The sequence below is a fragment of the Ips typographus genome, linkage group LG13 (genome assembly GCF_016097725.1).
Source record: "Ips typographus isolate SLU linkage group LG13, UJ_Ityp_2.0, whole genome shotgun sequence".
Lineage (NCBI taxonomy): Eukaryota > Metazoa > Arthropoda > Insecta > Coleoptera > Curculionidae > Ips > Ips typographus.
The window spans coordinates 7,471,528-7,492,443 of NC_138434.1; the positions used below are offsets into that span (position 1 = coordinate 7,471,528).

At 36.3% G+C, this 20,916-nt stretch overlaps 1 protein-coding gene across 16 annotated transcripts in view; it reads right to left on the reverse strand.

Moving 5' to 3' along the window:
- The window catches only part of Mical (Molecule interacting with CasL), a 159,038-nt gene that overhangs the window by 5,093 nt on the left and 133,029 nt on the right, over positions 1-20,916 (reverse strand). For 15 of the 16 annotated variants that reach the window (XR_014180326.1, XR_014180325.1, XR_014180329.1 and 12 more), the window contains 8 exons: positions 20,126-20,653; positions 15,698-16,033; positions 6,575-7,183; positions 5,572-5,604; positions 4,903-5,011; positions 4,716-4,836; positions 2,504-2,787; positions 2,233-2,347 (listed from right to left, as the gene is read on the reverse strand). Coding sequence is in view for 9 of the 16 variants with exons in the window: in XM_081991842.1 (XP_081847968.1) it covers positions 2,233-2,347; positions 2,504-2,787; positions 4,716-4,836; positions 4,903-5,011; positions 5,572-5,604; positions 6,575-7,183; positions 15,698-16,033; positions 20,126-20,653 (2,135 nt within the window). In the remaining 7 variants the exon portion in view is untranslated. The remainder of the gene's footprint in view (positions 1-2,232; positions 2,348-2,503; positions 2,788-4,715; positions 4,837-4,902; positions 5,012-5,571; positions 5,605-6,574; positions 7,184-15,697; positions 16,034-20,125; positions 20,654-20,916) is intronic. The other variant, XM_081991834.1, reaches the window with a different exon arrangement.

Below are 20,916 nucleotides of genomic sequence, written 5' to 3' on the forward strand. Positions count from 1 at the left end.
TATAATGTCAGTTTTTCACATTTTGGGCCGCCATCTTGAATTTTCTAACATTTAATGACAGCTAACGTCAAACTGACAGTTGCAATGAATTCCGCCACCTTAAATTAGTCGAAAACGAGTATAATGTCAGTTTTTCACATTTTGGGCCGCCATCTTGAATTTTCTAACATTTAATGACAGCTAACGTCAAACTGACAGTTGCAATGAATTCCGCGACCTTAAATTAGTCGAAAACGAGTATAATGTCAGTTTTTCACATTTTGGGCCGCCATCTTGAATTTTCTAACATTTAATGACAGCTAACGTCAAACTGACAGTTGCAATGAATTCCGCGACCTTAAATTAGTCGAAAACGAGTATAATGTCAGTTTTTCACATTTTGGGCCGCCATCTTGAATTTTCTAACATTTAATGACAGCTAACGTCAAACTGACAGTTGCAATGAATTCCGCGACCTTAAATTAGTCGAAAACGAGTATAATGTCAGTTTTTCACATTTTGGGCCGCCATCTTGAATTTTCTAACATTTAATGACAGCTAACGTCAAACTGACAGTTGCAATGAATTCCGCCACCTTAAATTAGTCGAAAACGAGTATAATGTCAGTTTTTCACATTTTGGGCCGCCATCTTGAATTTTCTAACATTTAATGACAGCTAACGTCAAACTGACAGTTGCAATGAATTCCGCCACCTTAAATTAGTCGAAAACGAGTATAATGTCAGTTTTTCACATTTTGGGCCGCCATCTTGAATTTTCTAACATTTAATGACAGCTAACGTCAAACTGACAGTTGCAATGAATTCCGCGACCTTAAATTAGTCGAAAACGAGTATAATGTCAGTTTTTCACATTTTGGGCCGCCATCTTGAATTTTCTAACATTTAATGACAGCTAACGTCAAACTGACAGTTGCAATGAATTCCGCGACCTTAAATTAGTCGAAAACGAGTATAATGTCAGTTTTTCACGTTTTGGGCCGCCATCTTGAATTTTCTAACATTTAATGACAGCTAACGTCAAACTGACAGTTGCAATGAATTCCGCCACCTTAAATTAGTCGAAAACGAGTATAATGTCAGTTTTTCACGTTTTGGGCCGCCATCTTGAATTTTCTAACATTTAATGACAGCTAACGTCAAACTGACAGTTGCAATGAATTCCGCGACCTTAAATTAGTCGAAAACGAGTATAATGTCAGTTTTTCACATTTTGGGCAGCCACCTTGGATTTTTCCATCCAAACGGCCATTTTAACAATGTCATTCTGAAGTAGAAAATTCTAAAATGGCTACCAGAAACGCCATTTTGTTTTTTAATGTTGTAATTTCTCCATTTTTAAAATTTACTAATAAACAAATGCACCTCGTCTATACAAAGTAACAAAATGGCGTGTCTGGTCGCCATCTTGAAAAAATGAATCAAAATGGCGGTCCAAAATCTCAAAAGCTGACATTATACTCTTTTCCGACTAATTTTGGGTCGGGGAATCCAACGCAACTGTCAGTTTGACGTTAGCTGTCACTGGATAGCAAAAAATTCAAGATGGCTGCCAAAAAGTGACATTACACTCTTTTTCGACTAATTTGGGGTCGGGGAATCCAATGCAACTGTCAGTTTGACGTTAACTGTCATTGGATGACAGTAAATCCAAGATGGCTGCACAAAAGGTCAAAAAGTGACATTACACTCTTTTTCGACTAATTTGGGGTCGGAGAATCCAATGCAACTGTCGGTTTAACGTTAACTGTCATTGGATGACAGTAAATCCAAGATGGCTGCGAAAAAGTGAGATTACACTCTTTTTCGACTAATTTGGGGTCGGGGAATCCAATGCAACTGTCGGTTTGACGTTAACTGTCATTGGATGACAGTAAATCCAAGATGGCTGCCCAAAATGTCAAAAAGTGACATTACACTCTTTTTCGACTAATTTGGGGTCAGGGAATCCAATGCAACTGTCAATTTGACGTTAACTGTCCCTGGATGACAGTAAATCCAAGATGGCTGCGAAAAAGTGACATTACACTCTTTTTCGACTAATTTGGGGTCGGGGAATCCAATGCAACTGTCAGTTTGACGTTAACTGTCATTGGATGACAGTAAATCCAAGATGGCGGCCCAAAATGTCCGACTAATTTAAGGTCGCGGAATTCAATACAACTGTCTGTTTGACGTTAACTGTCATTGGATGACAGTTAACTGTCAGTTGACAAATTAAACAAATACTTACTTGAGCCGATCTTCGTTCAGGATCGCGATCAACGAGTCCCGTTTCGCGACAATGTCCATCATCTGGTCGACGATGGTCTGTTCCGTGGTGACGTCATCTTCGGTCTTGTTTTCCGCTGAAATCGTGACGTCACACAATGTCATCAAATTTGTTACTGACAATTTACGTACAAAAAATAATACAGTACAGTTCTAAATTGTCTGTCAAATGTCACTGTGTCTGTCAAATGTCACCGCGCCTGTCAAAAATGTAATTTTTCTGTCAAACTCACAATTTTCGAGTCGTTCCAGTAATTCGTTTTGTAGTCGTTGATGGCGATCTTCCAGTTCCAATTCCTCCGCTCGGACCGTTAATTCCTTTTCGTAGCGCCGCAATTCGGTTCGGTCGCGCATCAAATCGAACCATTCGCGCAGCAATTCACTTTCGTCGCGCGCGCAGCCGCTTTCCGCCTCGCCGCGCAACGCTTTTTCCACCTCGACGCCGCGCCGCTCCACTTCGCGCGTTTTCACCTCGGTCTCTTCCAGTTTGCGTTGGATTTCCTGCGCCATTCGGTGCCTACGGGAACGACAATACAATCAGCCACGTAACGGTCAAAATTGCACCGCGATAACTGTCAAAATGACAGAGTTACGGGCTGTCAAAGTGACACTAGTACAAATCGGGACACTTTTCAAATTTCGTGCATCAACTCGGTCACGTGACGTTTGTCGTAAAAACGTGTCATTTGACAGTTTGTGGACGACACTCTGGGCTACAATCTGTCACAAAAATTACCTCGATACCTGTCAAAATAACCAAGTTATGGACTGTCAAAGTGACCATAGTACAAATCGTGACGTTCTAGCGCATTCGGGCAAATTTTGTACAATAACTCGGTCAGGTGATATTTCTCGTACAAACTTACTATTTGACAGTTTATAGAGAACACTGTGAACTACAATCTGTCAAAAAAATCAACTCGATACCTGTCAAAAAAACCGAGTTATGAGCTGTCAAAGTGACTGAAGGAAAAATCTGAACCTGCTAGTGCAACTTGGATATTTTCATCCAATAACTCGGTTAGTTGACATCTTACAAACTTATCATTTGACATTCCCCTAAATAACTGAGTTGATGGGTGTCAAAGTGACAGGAAGGAAAATTTCAAATTGTCCCTGCAACTAAAATATTTTTGTTCAATAACTGGGTAAGTTGACATTTTTCGGACAAATATGTCATTAGACAGTTTGTAGAAGACACTTTGGTCTACAATCTGTTAAAAAAATCAACTCGATACCTGTCAAAATAACCAAGTTATGGACTGTCAAAGTGATCATAGTACAAATCATGACGTTCTAGCGCATTCGGGCAAGATTCGTACAATAACTCCATCAGGTGACATTTCTCGTACAAACTTACTATTTGACAGTTTATAGAGAACACTGTGAACTACAATCTGTCAAAAAAATCAACTCGATACCTGTCAAAAAAACCGAGTTATGAGCTGTCAAAGTGACTGAAGGGAAAATCTGAACCTGCTAGTACAACTTGGATATTTCCATCCAATAACTCGGTTAGTTGACATCTTACAAACTTATCATTTGACATTCCCCTAAATAATTGAGTTGATGGGTGTCAAAGTGACAGGAAGGAAAATTTCAAACTGTCCATGCAACTCAAATATTTATGGTCCATAACTCGGTAAGTTGACATTTTACGGACAAATATGTCATTAGACAGTTTGTAGAAGACACTTTGGTCTACAATCTGTTAAAAAAATCAACTCGATACCTGTCAAAATAACCAAGTTATGGACTGTCAAAGTGACTATAGTACAAATCGTACCGTTCTAGCGCATTCGGGAAAATTTCGTGCAGTAACTCAGTCAGATGACATTTCTCCCACAAACATGTCATTTGACAGTTTATAGAGAACACTGTGAACTACAATCTGTCAAAAAAATCAACTCGATACCTGTCAAAAAAACCGAGTTATGAGCTGTCAAAGTGACTGAAGGGAAAATCTGAACCTGCTAGTGCAACTTGGATATTTTCATCCAATATCTCGGTTAGTTGACATTTTACAAACTTATCATTTGACATTCCCCTAAATAACTGAGTTATTGACTGTCAAAGTGACAGGAAGGAAAATTTCAAACTGTCCGTGCAACTCAAATATTTTTGTTCAATAACTCGGTAAGTTGACATTTTACGGACAAATATGTCATTAGACAGTTTGTAGAAGAAACTTTGGGCTACAATTTGTCAAAAAAATCAACTTGATACCTGTCAAAATAACCAAGTTATGGACTGTCAAAATGACTATAGTACAAATCGTACCATTCCAGCGCATTCCGGCAAATTTCGTGCAATAACTCAGTCAGGTGACATTTCTCCTACAAACATGTCATTTGACAGTTTATAGAGAACACCGTGAACTACAATTTGTCAAAAAAATCAACTCGATACCTGTCAAAATAACCGAGTTACTGGGTGTTTACTCACCGTTTTAATTGCGCCTGTCTGGACGTTCGCCTGGATTTGCCGCTCCTTTTCCCACCACTTGGCAACTCCGCATTGCCAGCCGATTGGTCCAAAGTGACGTTCTCGCCGTCGCTGCTCTCGTCTGACCAATCAAATTACAGGATTTTTTTAAATTAGATTAAATCAACCAATCAACCGTCAGTTGTACCTTTTAGGGTGTAGTTGGAGGGGAGAGGCGGTACCGGTGGGGGGGTACTCTCCCGTCTCTGGATGTCCGATTGGGAAGCGCACTTTCTCGCTTCTTCTATCACAGTTTCCTGCACGAAAATGTGGAAAGTTACAACCAAATAAGCGGAAAACCAGAAGAAAACAGAGTGAACGAAAAAAACGAGAACATTTTAGAGTAAACGTAAGATTTCGCAAAAATGAACGTTACCATTGAATTCCCCGTCCTCGATTTAGTAGAAAACCAGTACAAACTCGTTTTTTTCTCAAAAAAAACAAAATGGCAGCGTTAGCCGACATTTTGATTTTCCGCCATTTTGAATTTAGATACAAGAGCCGTGTTTGTACTCGTTTTCGACTAATTTGGGGACGGGGAATCCATTCCAACTGTCAGTTTTGCTGTATCTGTCACCCAAGTCGAGAAACGTCACTTTGATAAGGTTTTTCCTCGGGTTTTTCTTTAAAAAATCAATTTTTTCCAAAAAAATATCTAAAATACACACACAAAACAACTTGTTAGTAGCAAGACAAACACAAGAAAAACGGAAATTGAACAAACATTTGTGCTCGATAAATACAAAAACAAAAACACAAAACAAACATTTTGGTGCAAAAAAACAAACAAAACGTCAAAAAACAAAAAGTTTCTTACGTGTTTGCTCGTGTTGTCCAAACTGGTTAAGGACTGTAAAAAAAAAGAAAAAACAAAGTTTTACAGTGTCAAAAGTGTCATAAATTGAAATTGGGATAACTTGCGCGGTATCTGTTTTACCGGCCAGATTCCTGTTTTACCGACTAGCGCACCGTAAAGTTCAGATATTGCCCGTTTTGCCTAAATTGGAGGTGAGTGTACAGTTTTGCACCAGCAGATCGTTGACTGAAAATACCTGCGCGGTATCTGTTTTACCGGCCAGATTCCTGTTTTTAGTGTTTGTGTTTTTTTCTTAGTTCAAACTTTGACACCGCTTTTCTCCCTGACTGTACCAAATTTTGTAGTGTTTTTTTTAGGTTATTGGATAGAAAATTTAATGGGGATTCCAAAAATGTGCTTAAAACATGATTTGGTTACTTCAAGTGGGTTTTACAAGCAATTTTGTCTCTGACTGTCCTTTCAAACTGTGTTTCAAGTAGTTTAAAATTTGACATCACTTTTATTCCTGACTGTATTTAATTTTAAAGCGTCTTTTAGGCTACTGGATAGAAAATTTAATGAGGATTCCAAAAATGTACTTAAAAACATGATTTGGTCACTCCAAGTGGGTTTTACAGACGATTTTGTCTCTGACTGTCCTTTCAAACTGAGTTTCAAGTAGTTTAAACTTTGACATCACTTTTCTTCCTGACTGTATTAAATTTTAAAGCGTTTTTTTTAGGTTATTGGATAGAAAATTTAATGGGGATTCCAAAAATGTGCTTAAAAATATGATTTGGTCACTCCAAGTGGGTTTTACAGACGATTTAGTCTCTGACTGTCCTTTCAAACTGTGTTTCAAGTAGTTTAAACTTTGCCATCGCTTTTCTCCCTGACTGTACCAAATTTTGAAGTATTTTTTTCGGTTATTGGATAGGAAATTTAATGGGGATTCCAAAAATGTGCTTAAAAACATGATATGGTCACTCGAAGTGGGTTTTACAAGCAATTTTGTCTCACTCACCTTAGACTTGGACTTGGGCGACAACTTGGCAAACAGCCCGGTCGGGCTCTTTTTGCAGAAAATCCCCGCAATCAGTTTCGTGATGCTTTTGCGACGTTCCCGCTCCTTTTTCTTGCCCGTTTCGACCAAATTCGTATCCGATTTGCACAGTTTCGGCATTTCGAGCTTCTTCGGGAGTTCGGCAATCGATTTCGGTCGTTTTACCGGCGTCGCGACGCTGAGCGGCGTCACCTGAAGCGATTTGGGGCGGCGCGGGGGCGGTTGGGGCGGCGCTACCAACAAATCGGGCCGTCGCCTTCTTCGTTTTTCCAAAATCTTGTTTTCCGCTTTCATTTTGTCCATCACCATTTGCTCGATCACCTTTTTGGTCACGTCGCGTTCCTTGTCGATGTGCTCCTTGGAGTAGATCCGAGGATTGCCGAGGAGCAGATCGGGTTTCCTCGATTTGCGCAGGTCAATCGAATCGCGCGCATTCCCAAACTCCACTTTGCACTGCAAACGTTGACAGTGTTCGGTGTATTCGGCAAGTTGGAAACTTCGGTCCAATTCGGACAGTTTCGGGTCATAAAGGTCTTCAGCGCGTTTCACAGTCGACTCGCTGCTAGTCACCTAAAAATCAGTAAAAATGTCACACTCCTAACTCAAACCGTTTTCGAGATATTCATCAAAACCTAGTGACTCAACTTTAACGCCCTCTAGCGGCCAAACCGGACAAGTTAGCCCGGCCCGGTCCACGTCACGTGATAGCCCCATTTCTTAGCTTTCTTTTGTTATACGGTGTGTTTTACCAGAATGTTCTAAATAAGCGAGTTGTGGACGATTTTTTGAAAAAGTGCACGAAATTTTGAGACAAATATGCATTTTTCCAACAAAAGTCAAAAAAGTTGAATATCTCGGAAACGGTCAGAGTTACGGAAACTTTGCAAGAGACCGAAAATAAAGAAACTTTTATGACAAACATTTTGATTTTTTTTTGGTCACTGAAACTTAAAAAATAACTAAGTTACTGAATTTTCAAAAAACAAATTTGATTATCTCAAAAATGGTTAGAGTTACAGTAATTTTGCTACAAACCAATTATAAAAGGTATTTTAAGTTGAATATTTTGAGGTTTTTACGCTTGCTGAAATACCAAAAATAACCGAAACATGGAATTTTAAAAATTGTTAAAGAAATTTTGAAAAAAAATCTCAAAAAAACTAATTATTCCGAAAATGGTTAGAGTTACAAAAATTTTGCAAGGGATCGAAAATAAAGAGCATTTTAAGACAAACATTTTTAATTTTTCTGGTCCCTGAAACTCAAAAAATAACCAAGATAATGGATTTAAAAAAAAAAAAATTTTTAAAAATGGATTATCTGAAGAATGGTAAGAGTTACAAAAATTTTGCTATGAACCAATTATAAAGAGCATTTTAAGTTGAATATTTTGAGCTTTGTACGCTTGCTGAAACTCAAAAAATAACCGAGATACGGGGTTTTGAAAATTATTGGATTCAATTTTCAAAAAAAAGCAAAAATGTTGAATATCTGGGGAATGGTTAGAGTTACAGAAATTTTGCAAGAAACCAAAATTGTTTAGAATAACTTTTTGCACCTACGTGACAGAGTTTACACCAATTTCCGGTACTTAGAACGGTGTAAACGGTGTCATTTCTGGCCAAGCCATTTTGAATATCCCGGTTATTTTTTAGGTTTCGGCAAACGTAAAAAACTCAAAATGTTTATCTTGAATTTCTCTTTATATTTGGTCAGGTAAAACTGAAATTCAAACCGTTTTCAAGATATTCATGAAAATAACAAAAAAAAAAGATCAACTTTGACGCCCTCTAGCGGCCAAACGGGACAACTTAGCCTGGTCCTGTCAACGTCACGTGATAGCCCAGTTTATTAGCATTCTTTTGTTATTTGGCGTGTTTTACCAGAATGTTTCAAATAAACGAGTTATGGACGATTTTTTGAAAAAGTGCACGAAATTTTGAGACAAATATGCATCTTTCCAACAAAAGTCAAAAAAGTTGAATATCTCGGAAACGGTCAGAGTTACGGAAACTTTGCAAGAGACCGAAAATAAAGAAACTTTTATGACAAACATTTTGATTTTTTTTTGGTCACTGAAACTCAAAAAATAACTAAGTTACTGAATTTTCAAAAAACAAATTTGATTATCTCAAAAATGATTAGAGTTACAGTAATTTTGCTAGAAACCAATTACAAAGATTATTTTAAGTTGAATATTTTGAGGTTTTCACGCTTGCTGAAATACCAAAAATAACCGAAACATGGAATTTTAAAAATTGTTAAAGAAATTTTGAAAAAAAATCTTAAAAAAACTAATTATTCCGAAAATGGTTAGAGTTACAAAAATTTTGCAAGGGATCGAAAATAAAGAGCATTTTAAGACAAACATTTTTAATTTTTCTGGTCCCTGAAACTCAAAAAATAACCAAGATAATGGATTTTAAAAAAACAAATTAAAAAAAATGGATTATCTGAAGAATGGTTAGAGTTACAAAAATTTTGCTAGGAACCAATTATAAAGAGCATTTTAAGTTGAATATTTTGAGCTTTTTACGCTTGCTGAAACTTAAAAAATAACCGAGATATGGGATTTTGAAAATTATTGGATTCAATTTCCAAAAAAAAGCAAAAATGTTGAATATCTGGGGAATGGTTAGAGTTACAGAAATTTTGCAAGGAACCAAAATTGTTTAGAATAACTTTTTGTACCTACGTGACAGAGTTTACACCAATTTCCGGTACTTAGAACGGTGTAAACGGTGTCATTTCTGGCCAAGCCATTTTGAATATTTCGTATCTCGGTTATGTTTTAGGTCTCAGTAAATGTAAAAAACTCAAAATGTTTTTCTTGAAATTCTCTTTATGTTTGGTCATGTAAAACTGAAATTCAAACCGTTTTCAAGATATTCATGAAAATAACAAAAAAAAAAAAGATCAACTTTGACGCCCTCTAGCGGCCAAACGGGACAACTTAGCCCGGCCCGATCCACGTCACGTGATAGCCCCATTTCTTAGCTTTCTTTTGTTATACGGTGTGTTTTACCAGAATGTTCTAAAGAAGCGAGTTATGGACGATTTTTGGAAAAAGTGCACGAAATTTTGAGACAAATATGCATCTTTCCAACAAAAGTCAAAAAAGTTGAATATCTCGGAAACGGTCAGAGTTACGGAAACTTTGCAAGAGACCGAAAATAAAGAAACTTTTATGACAAACATTTTGATTTTTTTTTGGTCACTGAAACTCAAAAAATAACTAAGTTACTGAATTTTCAAAAAACAAATTTGATTATCTCAAAAATGGTTAGAGTTACAGTAATTTTGCTAGAAACCAATTACAAAGATTATTTTAAGTTGAATATTTTGAGGTTTTCACGCTTGCTGAAATACCAAAAATAACCGAAACATGGAATTTTAAAAATTGTTAAAGAAATTTTGAAAAAAAAATCTCAAAAAAACTAATTATTCAGAAAATGGTTAGAGTTACAAAAATTTTGCTAGGAACCAATTATAAAGAGCATTTTAAGTTGAATGTTTTGAGCTTTTTACGCTTGCTGAAACTCAAAAAATAACCGAGATTTAATTCAATTTCCAAAAAAAAACAAAAAAGTTGAATATCTCGGGAACAGTTAGAGTTATAGAAATTTTGCAAGAAACCAAAATTGTTTAGAATAACTTTTTGTACCTAAATGACTTGATTTACACTACATCAACTAACCTAAAACAAGGTAAACGCGGTCAATACAGTCAGAGCATTTTGTTAACAAATTTTCTTGTTTTTTTTTTTTAATATTTTTTTGTACACCCTGTGTATATTTAATTGAGTTGCAATTTACGGAACGTTAAAGATCAGTTCAAGGCAAACATTTTGAGTTTTTTACGGTGGCCAAAATCAAAAAAATAACCGAGATATGGAATTTTCCAAGTTTGTGTGAACTTTTCAAAAAATCTCGTAAACGGTTAGAGTTACGGTAATTTCGCGAGAAACCAAAAATGAAGAGCATTTCAAGACAAACATTTTGAGTTTTTTACGTTTGTTGAAATCTAAAAAATAACCGAGATACAAAAAATTCAAAATTTGTCTGTGCCTTTAATATGGCTTTGTCCGAAATGACACCGTTTACATCCTTCTAAGTACCGGAAACTGTCACATAGGTATAAAAGATAATTCTAAACAATTTTGGTTTCTCGCAAAATTTCTGTAACTCTTACCATTCCCGAGATATTCCACTTTTTTGTTTTTTTTTTTTTTTTGCAAATCGAATCCAATAATTTTCAAAATTCCGTATTTCGGTTATTTTTTGAGTTTCAGCAAGCGTAACAAGCTCAAAATATTCAACTAAAAATGCTCTTTATAACTGGTTCCTAGCAAAATTTCCGTAACTCTAACCATTTTTGAGCTAATCCAGGTTTTTTGGATTTGTTTTTTGAAAATTCAGTATCTTAGTTATTTTTTGAGTTTCAGGGACTAGAAAAAACTCAAAATGTTTGTCTTAAAATGGTCTCTTGTAAAATTTCAGTTACTCTAACCGTTTCCGAGATATTTAATATTTTTGATTTTTTTTTTTGGAAAAGTGACACAAATTTTTGAAAATTCTATATCTCGGTTATTTTTCGTATTTCAGCGAACAAGAAAAACTCAAAATATTTACCTTAAAATGCTCTTTATAATTGATTCTTTAGAAAATTTCCACAACTCTAACCGTTTCCAAGATATTCAACTTTTTTGACTTTTTTTTTTGAAAATTGCGTTGCAATTATTAAAATTTCGTATAATTTCAAAGTCAGTGACAAAATGGCGGCTGTTACAGCAAAATGGACACCAGATGCGTGTCCTCCATGCCAAAATTAGTTAAAATAGCCTCCTCGACAGGACTAAATCCAATATGGCGGCGGTCAGTATAGTAGGCCAAGAAAAACCTTCATTTGGACAAAATTTCGTTGCACTTTTTCAAAAAATTGTCCATAACTCGTTTATTTGAAACATTCTGGTAAAACACACCAAATAACAAAAGAATGCTAATGAATGGGGCTATCACGTGACGTGGACCGGACCGGGCTAAGTTGTCCCGTTTGGCCGCTAGAGGGCGTCAAAGTTGATCTTTTTTTTTTGTTATTTTCATGAATATTTTGAAAACGGTTTGAATTTCAGTTTTACATGACCAAACATAAAGAGAATTTCAAGAAAAACATTTTGAGTTTTTTACATTTACTGAGACCTAAAACATAACCGAGATACGAAATATTCAAAATGGCTTGGCCAGAAATGACACCGTTTACACCGTTCTAAGTACCGGAAATTGGTGCAAACTCTGTCACGTAGGTACAAAAAGTTATTCTAAACAATTTTGGTTTCTTGCAAAATTTCTGTAACTCTAACCATTCCCCAGATATTCAACATTTTTGCTTTTTTTTGGAAATTGAATCCAATAATTTTCAAAACCCCGTATCTCGGTTATTTTTTGAGTTTCAGCAAGCGTACAAAGCTCAAAATATTCAACTTAAAATGCTCTTTATAATTGCTTTCTAGCAAAGTTTTTGCAACTTTAACCGTTTTTGAGATAATCCATTTTTTTGAATTTGTTTTTTGAAAATCCAGTACCTTAGTTATTTTTTGAATTTCAGGGAGCAGGAAAAACTCAAAGGGTTTGTCTTAAAATGCTCTTTATTTTCTTTCTCCTGCTAAATTTCCGTAACTCTAACCATTCCCGAGATATTCAACATTTTTGCTTTTTTTTGGAAATTGAATCCAATAATTTTCAAAACCCCGTATCTCGGTTATTTTTTGAGTTTCAGCAAGCGTAAAAAGCTCAAAACATTCAACTTAAAATGCTCTTTATAATTGGTTCCTAGCAAAATTTTTGTAACTCTTACCATTCTTTAGATAATCCATTTTTTTTAATTTGTTTTTTGAAAATCCATTATCTTAGTTATTTTTTGAGTTTCAGGGAGCAGAAAAATTAAAAATGTTTGTCTTAAAATGCTCTTTATTTTCGGTCCCTTGCAAAATTTATGTAACTCTAACCATTTTCGAGATAATTAGTTTTTTTTGAGTTTTTTTTTTCAAAATTTCTTTAACAATTTTTAAAATTCCATGTTTCGGTTATTTTTGGTATTTCAGCAAGCGTAAAAACCTCAAAATATTCAACTTAAAATAATCTTTGTAATTGGTTTCTAGCAAAATTACTGTAACTCTAATCATTTTTGAGATAATCAAATTTGTTTTTTGAAAATTCAGTAACTTAGTTATTTTTTGACTTTCAGTGACCAAAAAAAAATCAAAATGTTTGTCATAAAAGTTTCTTTAATTTCGGTCTCTTGCAAAGTTTCCGTAACTCTGACCGTTTCCGAGATATTCAACTTTTTTGACTTTTGTTGGAAAGATGCATATTTGTCTCAAAATTTCGTGCACTTTTTCAAAAAATCGTCCACAACTCGCTTATTTAGAACATTCTGGTAAAACACACCGTATAACAAAAGAAAGCTAAGAAATGGGGCTATCACGTGACGTGGACCGCGCCGGGCCAAGTTGTCCCGTTTGGCCGCTAGAGGGCGTCAAAGTTGATCTGTTTTTTTTGTTATTTTCATGAATATCTTGAAAACGGTTTGAATTTCAGTTTTATCTGACCAAATATAAAGAGAATTTCAAGATAAACATTTTGAATTTTTTACGTTTGCCGAAACCTAAAAAATAACCGGGATATTCAAAAATGGCTTGGCCAGAAATGACACCGTTTACACCGTTCTAAGTACCAGAAATTGGTGTAAACTCTGTCACGTAGGTGCAAAAAGTTATTCTAAACAATTTTGGTTTCTTGCAAAATTTCTGTAACTCTAACCATTCCCGAGATATTCAACATTTTTGCTTTTTTTTGGAAATTGAATCCAATAATTTTCAAAATCCCATATCTCGGTTATTTTTTAAGTTTCAGCAAGCGTAAAAAGCTCAAAACATTCAACTTAAAATGCTCTTTATAATTGGTTCCTAGCAAAATTTTTGTAACTCTTACCATTCTTCAGATAATCCATTTTTTTTAATTTGTTTTTTGAAAATCCATTATCTTAGTTATTTTTTGAGTTTCAGGGAGCAGAAAAATTAAAAATGTTTGTCTTAAAATGCTCTTTATTTTCGGTCCCTTGCAAAATTTATGTAACTCTAACCATTTTCGAGATAATTAGTTTTTTTGAGTTTTTTTTTTCAAAATTTCTTTAACAATTTTTAAAATTCCATGTTTCGGTTATTTTTGGTATTTCAGCAAGCGTAAAAACCTCAAAATATTCAACTTAAAATAATCTTTGTAATTGGTTTCTAGCAAAATTACTGTAACTCTAATCATTTTTGAGATAATCAAATTTGTTTTTTGAAAATTCAGTAACTTAGTTATTTTTTGACTTTCAGTGACCAAAAAAAAATCAAAATGTTTGTCATAAAAGTTTCTTTAATTTCGGTCTCTTGCAAAGTTTCCGTAACTGTGACCGTTTCCGAGATATTCAACTTTTTTGACTTTTGTTGGAAAGATGCATATTTGTCTCAAAATTTCGTGCACTTTTTCAAAAAATCGTCCACAACTCGCTTATTTAGAACATTCTGGTAAAAGACACCGTATAACAAAAGAAAGCTAAGAAATGGGGCTATCACGTGACGTGGACCGGACCGGGCTAAGTTGTCCCGTTTGGCCGCTAGAGGGCGTCAAAGTTGATCTTTTTTTTTTGTTATTTTCATGAATATCTTGAAAACGGTTCGAATTTCAGTTTTACATGACCAAACATAAAGAGAATTTCAAGATAAACATTTTGAGTTTTTTACATTTACTGAGACCTAAAACATAACCGAGATACGAAATATTCAAAATGGCTTGGCCAGAAATGACACCGTTTACACCGTTCTAAGTACCGGAAATTGGTGTAAACTCTGTCACGTAGGTACAAAAAGTTATTCTAAACAATTTTGGTTTCTTGCAAAATTTCTGTAACTCTAACCGTTCCCCAGATATTCAACATTTTTGCTTTTTTTTTGGAAATTAAATCCAATAATTTTCAAAACCCCGTATCTCGGTTATTTTTTGAGTTTCAGCAAGCGTACAAAGCTCAAAATATTCAACTTAAAATGCGCTTTATAATTGCTTTCTAGCACAGTTTTTGCAACTTTAACCGTTTTTGAGATAATCCATTTTTTTGAATTTGTTTTTTGAAAATCCAGTACCTTAGTTATTTTTTGAATTTCAGGGAGCAGGAAAAACTCAAAGGGTTTGTCTTAAAATGCTCTTTATTTTCTTTCTCCTGCTAAATTTCCGTAACTCTAACCATTCCCGAGATATTCAACATTTTTGCTTTTTTTTGGAAATTGAATAGAATAATTTTCAAAATTCCGTATCTCGGTTATTTTTTAAGTTTCAGCAAGCGTAAAAAGCTCAAAACATTCAACTTAAAATGCTCTTTATAATTGGTTCCTAGCAAAATTTTTGTAACTCTAACCATTTTCTGAATAATTAGTTTTTTTGAGATTTTTTTTTCAAAATTTCTTTAACAATTTTTAAAATTCCATGTTTCGGTTATTGTTGGTATTTCAGCAAGCGTAAAAACCTCAAAATATTCAACTTAAAATAATCTTTGTAATTGGTTTCTAGCAAAATTACTGTAACTCTAATCATTTTTGAGATAATCAAATTTGTTTTTTGAAAATTCAGTAACTTAGTTATTTTTTGACTTTCAGTGACCAAAAAAAAATCAAAATGTTTGTCATAAAAGTTTCTTTAATTTCGGTCTCTTGCAAAGTTTCCGTAACTCTGACCGTTTCCGAGATATTCAACTTTTTTGACTTTTGTTGGAAAGATGCATATTTGTCTCAAAATTTCGTGCACTTTTTCAAAAAATCGTCCATAACTCGTTTATTTGAAACATTCTGGTAAAACACGCCAAATAACAAAAGAATGCTAATAAACTGGGCTATCACGTGACGTTGACCGGGCCAGGCTAAGTTGTACCGTTTGGCCGCTAGAGGGCGTCAAAGTTGATTCAGTATTTTTCGGATGAATATCTCGAAAACTTGTTGAGTTGAGGTAAGTCCTCAACTTTCTTTTTGAAATTTGACCATAACCGACTTACCTCAGCGGGTTCGGCGAGTTGCAACCGTTCCATATCGAATGGTTTGAGAAGATCCTCCTCCTCCTCCTCCCCACCGCCTGAGGGAGAACGGTCCATGTACTCCAAACTGTCCAAATGCGCATCCAAACTGGTCACATTGATCGCTTCCGCCGGTTTCGGATCTGTGACACTCATCAGACTGTCGAAAACGTCGAGCGCCCAATCAGATTGCTCCGTTTCCGGCTCCTCGGGCGAGCTCTTTGACACGTGACAGTTCTGGTGACGCGCCACCTCCAAGTCGGGCAACGATTTCGGCTCGTTTAACGTCTTCTTCTCGCTCTTGGTGCTCTTGGTCGCCTACAAACGGAAACAATTGAGTTTGATCCAAGTGAAGCAGTTTGGTGTATTCAGTCACTTTTTGGCCTTGTAACTCCTTAAGGAAAGCCTTAAGGGCAAATCACCCTTAATACAATCTTGTAGAGGATGAAATTCCCTACAACTTTCATTCTATACACTTTTTTTGTAGCTCCTCAAATAACAGAGCTGCGCTCAGTGAAAATAGGATTACTTAAAAAAATACAGTTTAGTGCATCCAGTCATTTTGTGGCTTTGTACCTCCTTAAGGAAAGCCTTAAGGGCAAAACACCCTTAATACAATCTTGTAGAGGATGAAATTCCCTAGAACTTTCATTCTATACACTTTTTTTGTAGCTCCCCAAATAACGGAGCTGCGCTCAGTCGAATTGGAGTTGGTTTAAAAGAGCAGTGCAAATGGTTACGTGAAGTCACGTGTCACTCTTTTCAATCGTGAGATGTTATTTTAAAGGTCACGTACCCCTTTTCTTACGTCAAAACGGAATCTTCAAGGTCACGTGACTGTTTTAAATGTCAAAATAATATTTGAACGGTCACGTGACCGTTTCTAACAGAAACCCAGTTTGACAAGGACAGTCAGGGACAAAATCAATTGTAAAACCCACTTGGAGTGAGAAAATGACAGTTTTAAGCAGATTTTTGGAATCCTCATTAAATTTCCTATCCAATAACCTAAAAAAACACCCCGAAATTTGGTACAGTCAGGCCGAAAAGTGGTGTCAAAGTTTGAACTGACAGAAACACAGTTTAAAAGGACAGTCAGGGACAAAATCGCATGCAAAACCCATTTGAAGTGAGAAAATGACTGTTTTATGCACATTTTTGGAATCCTCATTAAATTTCCTAACCAATAACCTAAAAAAACACCCCGAAATTTGGTACAGTCAAGCCAAAAAGTGGTGTCAAAGTTTGAACTGACGGAAACACAGTTTGAAAGGACAGTCAGGGACAGAATCGCCTGTAAAACCTACTTGGAGTGAGAAAATGACAGTTTTAAGCACATTTTTGGAATCCTCATTAAATTTCCTATCCAATAACCTAAAAAAACACCCCGAAATTTGGTACAGTCAAGCCAAAAAGTGGTGTCAAAGTTTGAACTGACGGAAACACAGTTTGAAAGGACAGTCAGGGACAGAATCGCCTGTAAAACCTACTTGGAGTGAGAAAATGACAGTTTTAAGCACATTTTTGGAATCCTCATTAAATTTCCTATCCAATAACCTAAAAAAACACCCCGAAATTTGGTACAGTCAGGGATAAAAGCGGTGTCAAAGTTTGACCTGACGGAAACACAGTTTAAAAGGACAGTCAGGAACAAAATCGGCCGTAAAACCCATTTGGAGTGAGAAAATGACAGTTTTAAGCACATTTTTGGAATCCTCATTAAATTTCCTATCCAATAACCTAAAAAAACACCACAAAATTGGGTACAGTCAGGCCAAAAAGTGGTGTCAAAGTTTGACCTGACGGAAACACAGTTTGAAAGGACAGTCAGGGACAGAATCGCATGCAAAACCCATTTGAAGTGAGAAAATGACTGTTTTATGCACATTTTTGGAATCCTCATTAAATTTCCTATCCAATAACCTAAAAAACACCACAACATTTGGTACAGTCAAGCCGAAAAGTGGTGTCAAAGTTTGAACTGACGGAAACACAGTTTGAAAGGACAGTCAGGGACAGAATCGCATGCAAAACCCATTTGAAGTGAGAAAATGACTGTTTTATGCACATTTTTGGAATCCTAATTAAATTTCCTATCCAATAACCTAAAAAAACACCCCGAAATTTGGTACAGTCAGCGAGAAAAGCGGTGTATAAGTTTGAACTGACAGAAACACAGTTTGAAAGGACAGTCAGGGACAAAATCGCCTGTAAAACCTACTTGGAGTGAGAAAATGACAGTTTTAAACACATTTTTGGAATCCTCATTAAATTTCCTATCCAATAACCTAAAAAAACACCCCGAAATTTGGTACAGTCAGGGATAAAAGCGGTGTCAAAGTTTGACCTGACGGAAACACAGTTTAAAAGGACAGTCAGGAACAAAATCGGCCGTAAAACCCATTTGGAGTGAGAAAATGACTGTTTTATGCACATTTTTGGAATCCTCATTAAATTTCCTATCCAATAACCTAAAAAAACACCCCGAAATTTGGTACAGTCAAGCCGAAAAGTGGTGTCAAAGTTTGAACTGACGGAAACACAGTTTGAAAGGACAGTTAGAGACAGAATCGCCTGTAAAACCCACTTGGAGTGACCAATCATGTTTTTAAGCAGATTTTTGGAATCCTCATTAAATTTCCTATCCAATAACCTAAAAAAATACCACAAAATTTGCTACAGTCAGGTCGAAAAGCGGTGTCAAAGTTTGAACTGTCAGAATCACAGTTTAAAAGGACAGTCAGGAACAAAATCGCCTGTAAAACCTACTTGGAGTGAGAAAATGACTATTTTATGCACATTTTTGGAATCCTCATTAAATTTCCTATCCAATAACCTAAAAAACACCACAACATTTGGTAGAGTCAGGGAGAAAAGCCGTGTCAAAGTTTAAACTGACAGAAACACAGTTTGAAAGGACAGTCAAAGACAAAATCGCTTGTAAAACCCACTTGGAGTGAGAAAATGACAGTTTTAAGCCCATTTTTGGAATTCTCATTAAATTTCCTATCCAATAACCTAAAAAAACACCCCGAAATTTGGTACAGTCAGGGGGAAAAGCGGTGTCAAAGTTTAAACTGACAGAAACACAGTTTGAAAGGACAGTCAGGGACAAAATTGATTGTAAAATCCACTTGGAGTGAGAAAATGACAGTTTTAAGCACATTTTTGGAATCCTCATTAAATTTCCTTTCCAATAACCTAAAAAAACACCCCGAAATTTGGTACAGTCAGGGGGAAAAGCGGTGTCAAAGTTTGAACTGACAGAAACACAGTTTGAAAGGACAGTCAGGGACAAAATCGACTGTAAAACCCACCTGGAATGAGAAAATGACCGTTTTAAACACATTTTTGAAATCCTCATTAAATGTCCTATCCAATAACCTAAAAAAACACCCCGAAATTTGGTACAGTCAGGGAGAAAAGCGGTGTCAAAGTTTGAACTGAGAGAAACACAGTTTAAAAGGACAGTCAGGAACAAAATCGCCCGTAAAACCCATTTGGAGTGAGAAAATGACAGTTTTAAACACATTTTTGAAATCCTCATTAAATGTCCTATCCAATAACCTAAAAAAACACCCCGAAATTTGGTACAGTCAGGGAGAAAAGCGGTGTCAAAGTTTGAACTGACAGAATCACAGTTTAAAAGGACAGTCAGGAACAAAATCGCCCGTAAAACCCATTTGGAGTGAGAAAATGACAGTTTTAAGCACATTCTTGGAATCCTCATTAAATTTCCTATCCAATAACCTAAAAAAACACCACGAAATTTGGTACAGTCAGGGAGAAAAGCGGTGTCAAAGTTTAAACTGACAGAAACACAGTTTCAACGGACAGTCAAGGACAAAATCGCTTGTAAAACCCAGTTGGAGTGAGAAAATGACTCTTTTATGTACATTTTTGGAATCTTCATTAAATTTCCTTTCCAATAACCTAAAAAACACCCCAAAATTTGGTAAAGTCAGGGAGAAAAGCGATGGCGAAGTTTGAACTGACAGAAACACAGTTTGAAAGGACAGTCAGGGACAAAATCGCCTGTAAAACCTACTTGGAGTGAAAAAATGACAGTTTTAAGCACATTTTTGGAATCCTCATTAAATGTCCTATCCAATAACCTAAAAAAACACCACAAAATTTGGTACAGTCAGAGAGAAAAGCGGTGTCAAAGTTTGAACTGCCAAAGAGACAGTTTGAAAGGACAGTCAAAGACAAAATCGCCCGTAAAACCCATTTGGAGTGAGAAAATGACAGTTTTAAGCACATTTTTGGAATTCTCATCAAATTTCTTATCCAATAACCTAAAAAAAAAACACCACAAAACTTGGTACAGTCAGGGAGAAAAGCAGTGTCAAAACCAGACAAAGACAGTTTGAAAAGACAGTCCGAGACAAAATCTGGACACAAACTCACCTCCTCTTCCTCTTGGGCGGGATGCACCTCCACCCGTGGAATTTCCACAGTCAAATCGGGAGGCGGCAGCTCCTTGCTGCTCTCCGGTACGGTGGCGCCCTCCGCGGACACTTTCAGCAACTTTTGACAGTCCGCGATGGTCGTCTGGAACCGTTTGAATTTCGTGTCTAGCGCGATCGCGCTGCCGCTCTTTTGCAAACCGATGCCGCCCGCAGCGCCCCCACCCCCGTCGCCCAATAAATACTTTTTCTTCAATTCCAACGACACTTTGGTAGCGATGCCGCCAGTGCTGCGCGTACGATTCAGCGCGTTCATTGGTCGCGGCGGCGTTAGGACGTCACCGGCGACGACCAATGGGCGCATGTGGAGCGCAACGTCGCGCCCAATGAACGAACTGGTGATTTGGCAACGTTGCGCGCGTTCGCGCGTCGGCGTCGGTTCGTCCTGCGCAAACTCCGAATCGGTCGAGATTTCGGTCGCCGAGTTTTGGATTTCGCTCGACTCCGAACTGGATTCGTCCGAAACCATCTGAAAAATACAATTAATTAGAAAAAAGTACGCAAAAAATCAACAAAAGCAGTTAGTTTCAAAAAGGCACTTTTTGCCTTGTAACTCCTTAAGGAGGCCCTTAAGAGCAAACATACTTTAATACAATCTTGTAGAGAATGAAATTTCCTACAAATTTCATTCTCTACAAGTTTTTTGTAGCTCGTTGAATAACGGAGCTACGCAAAAAGGAGTTACTTAAAAAAAGAAACAGTTTGGTGTTGCATCCAGTTACTTTTTGGCCT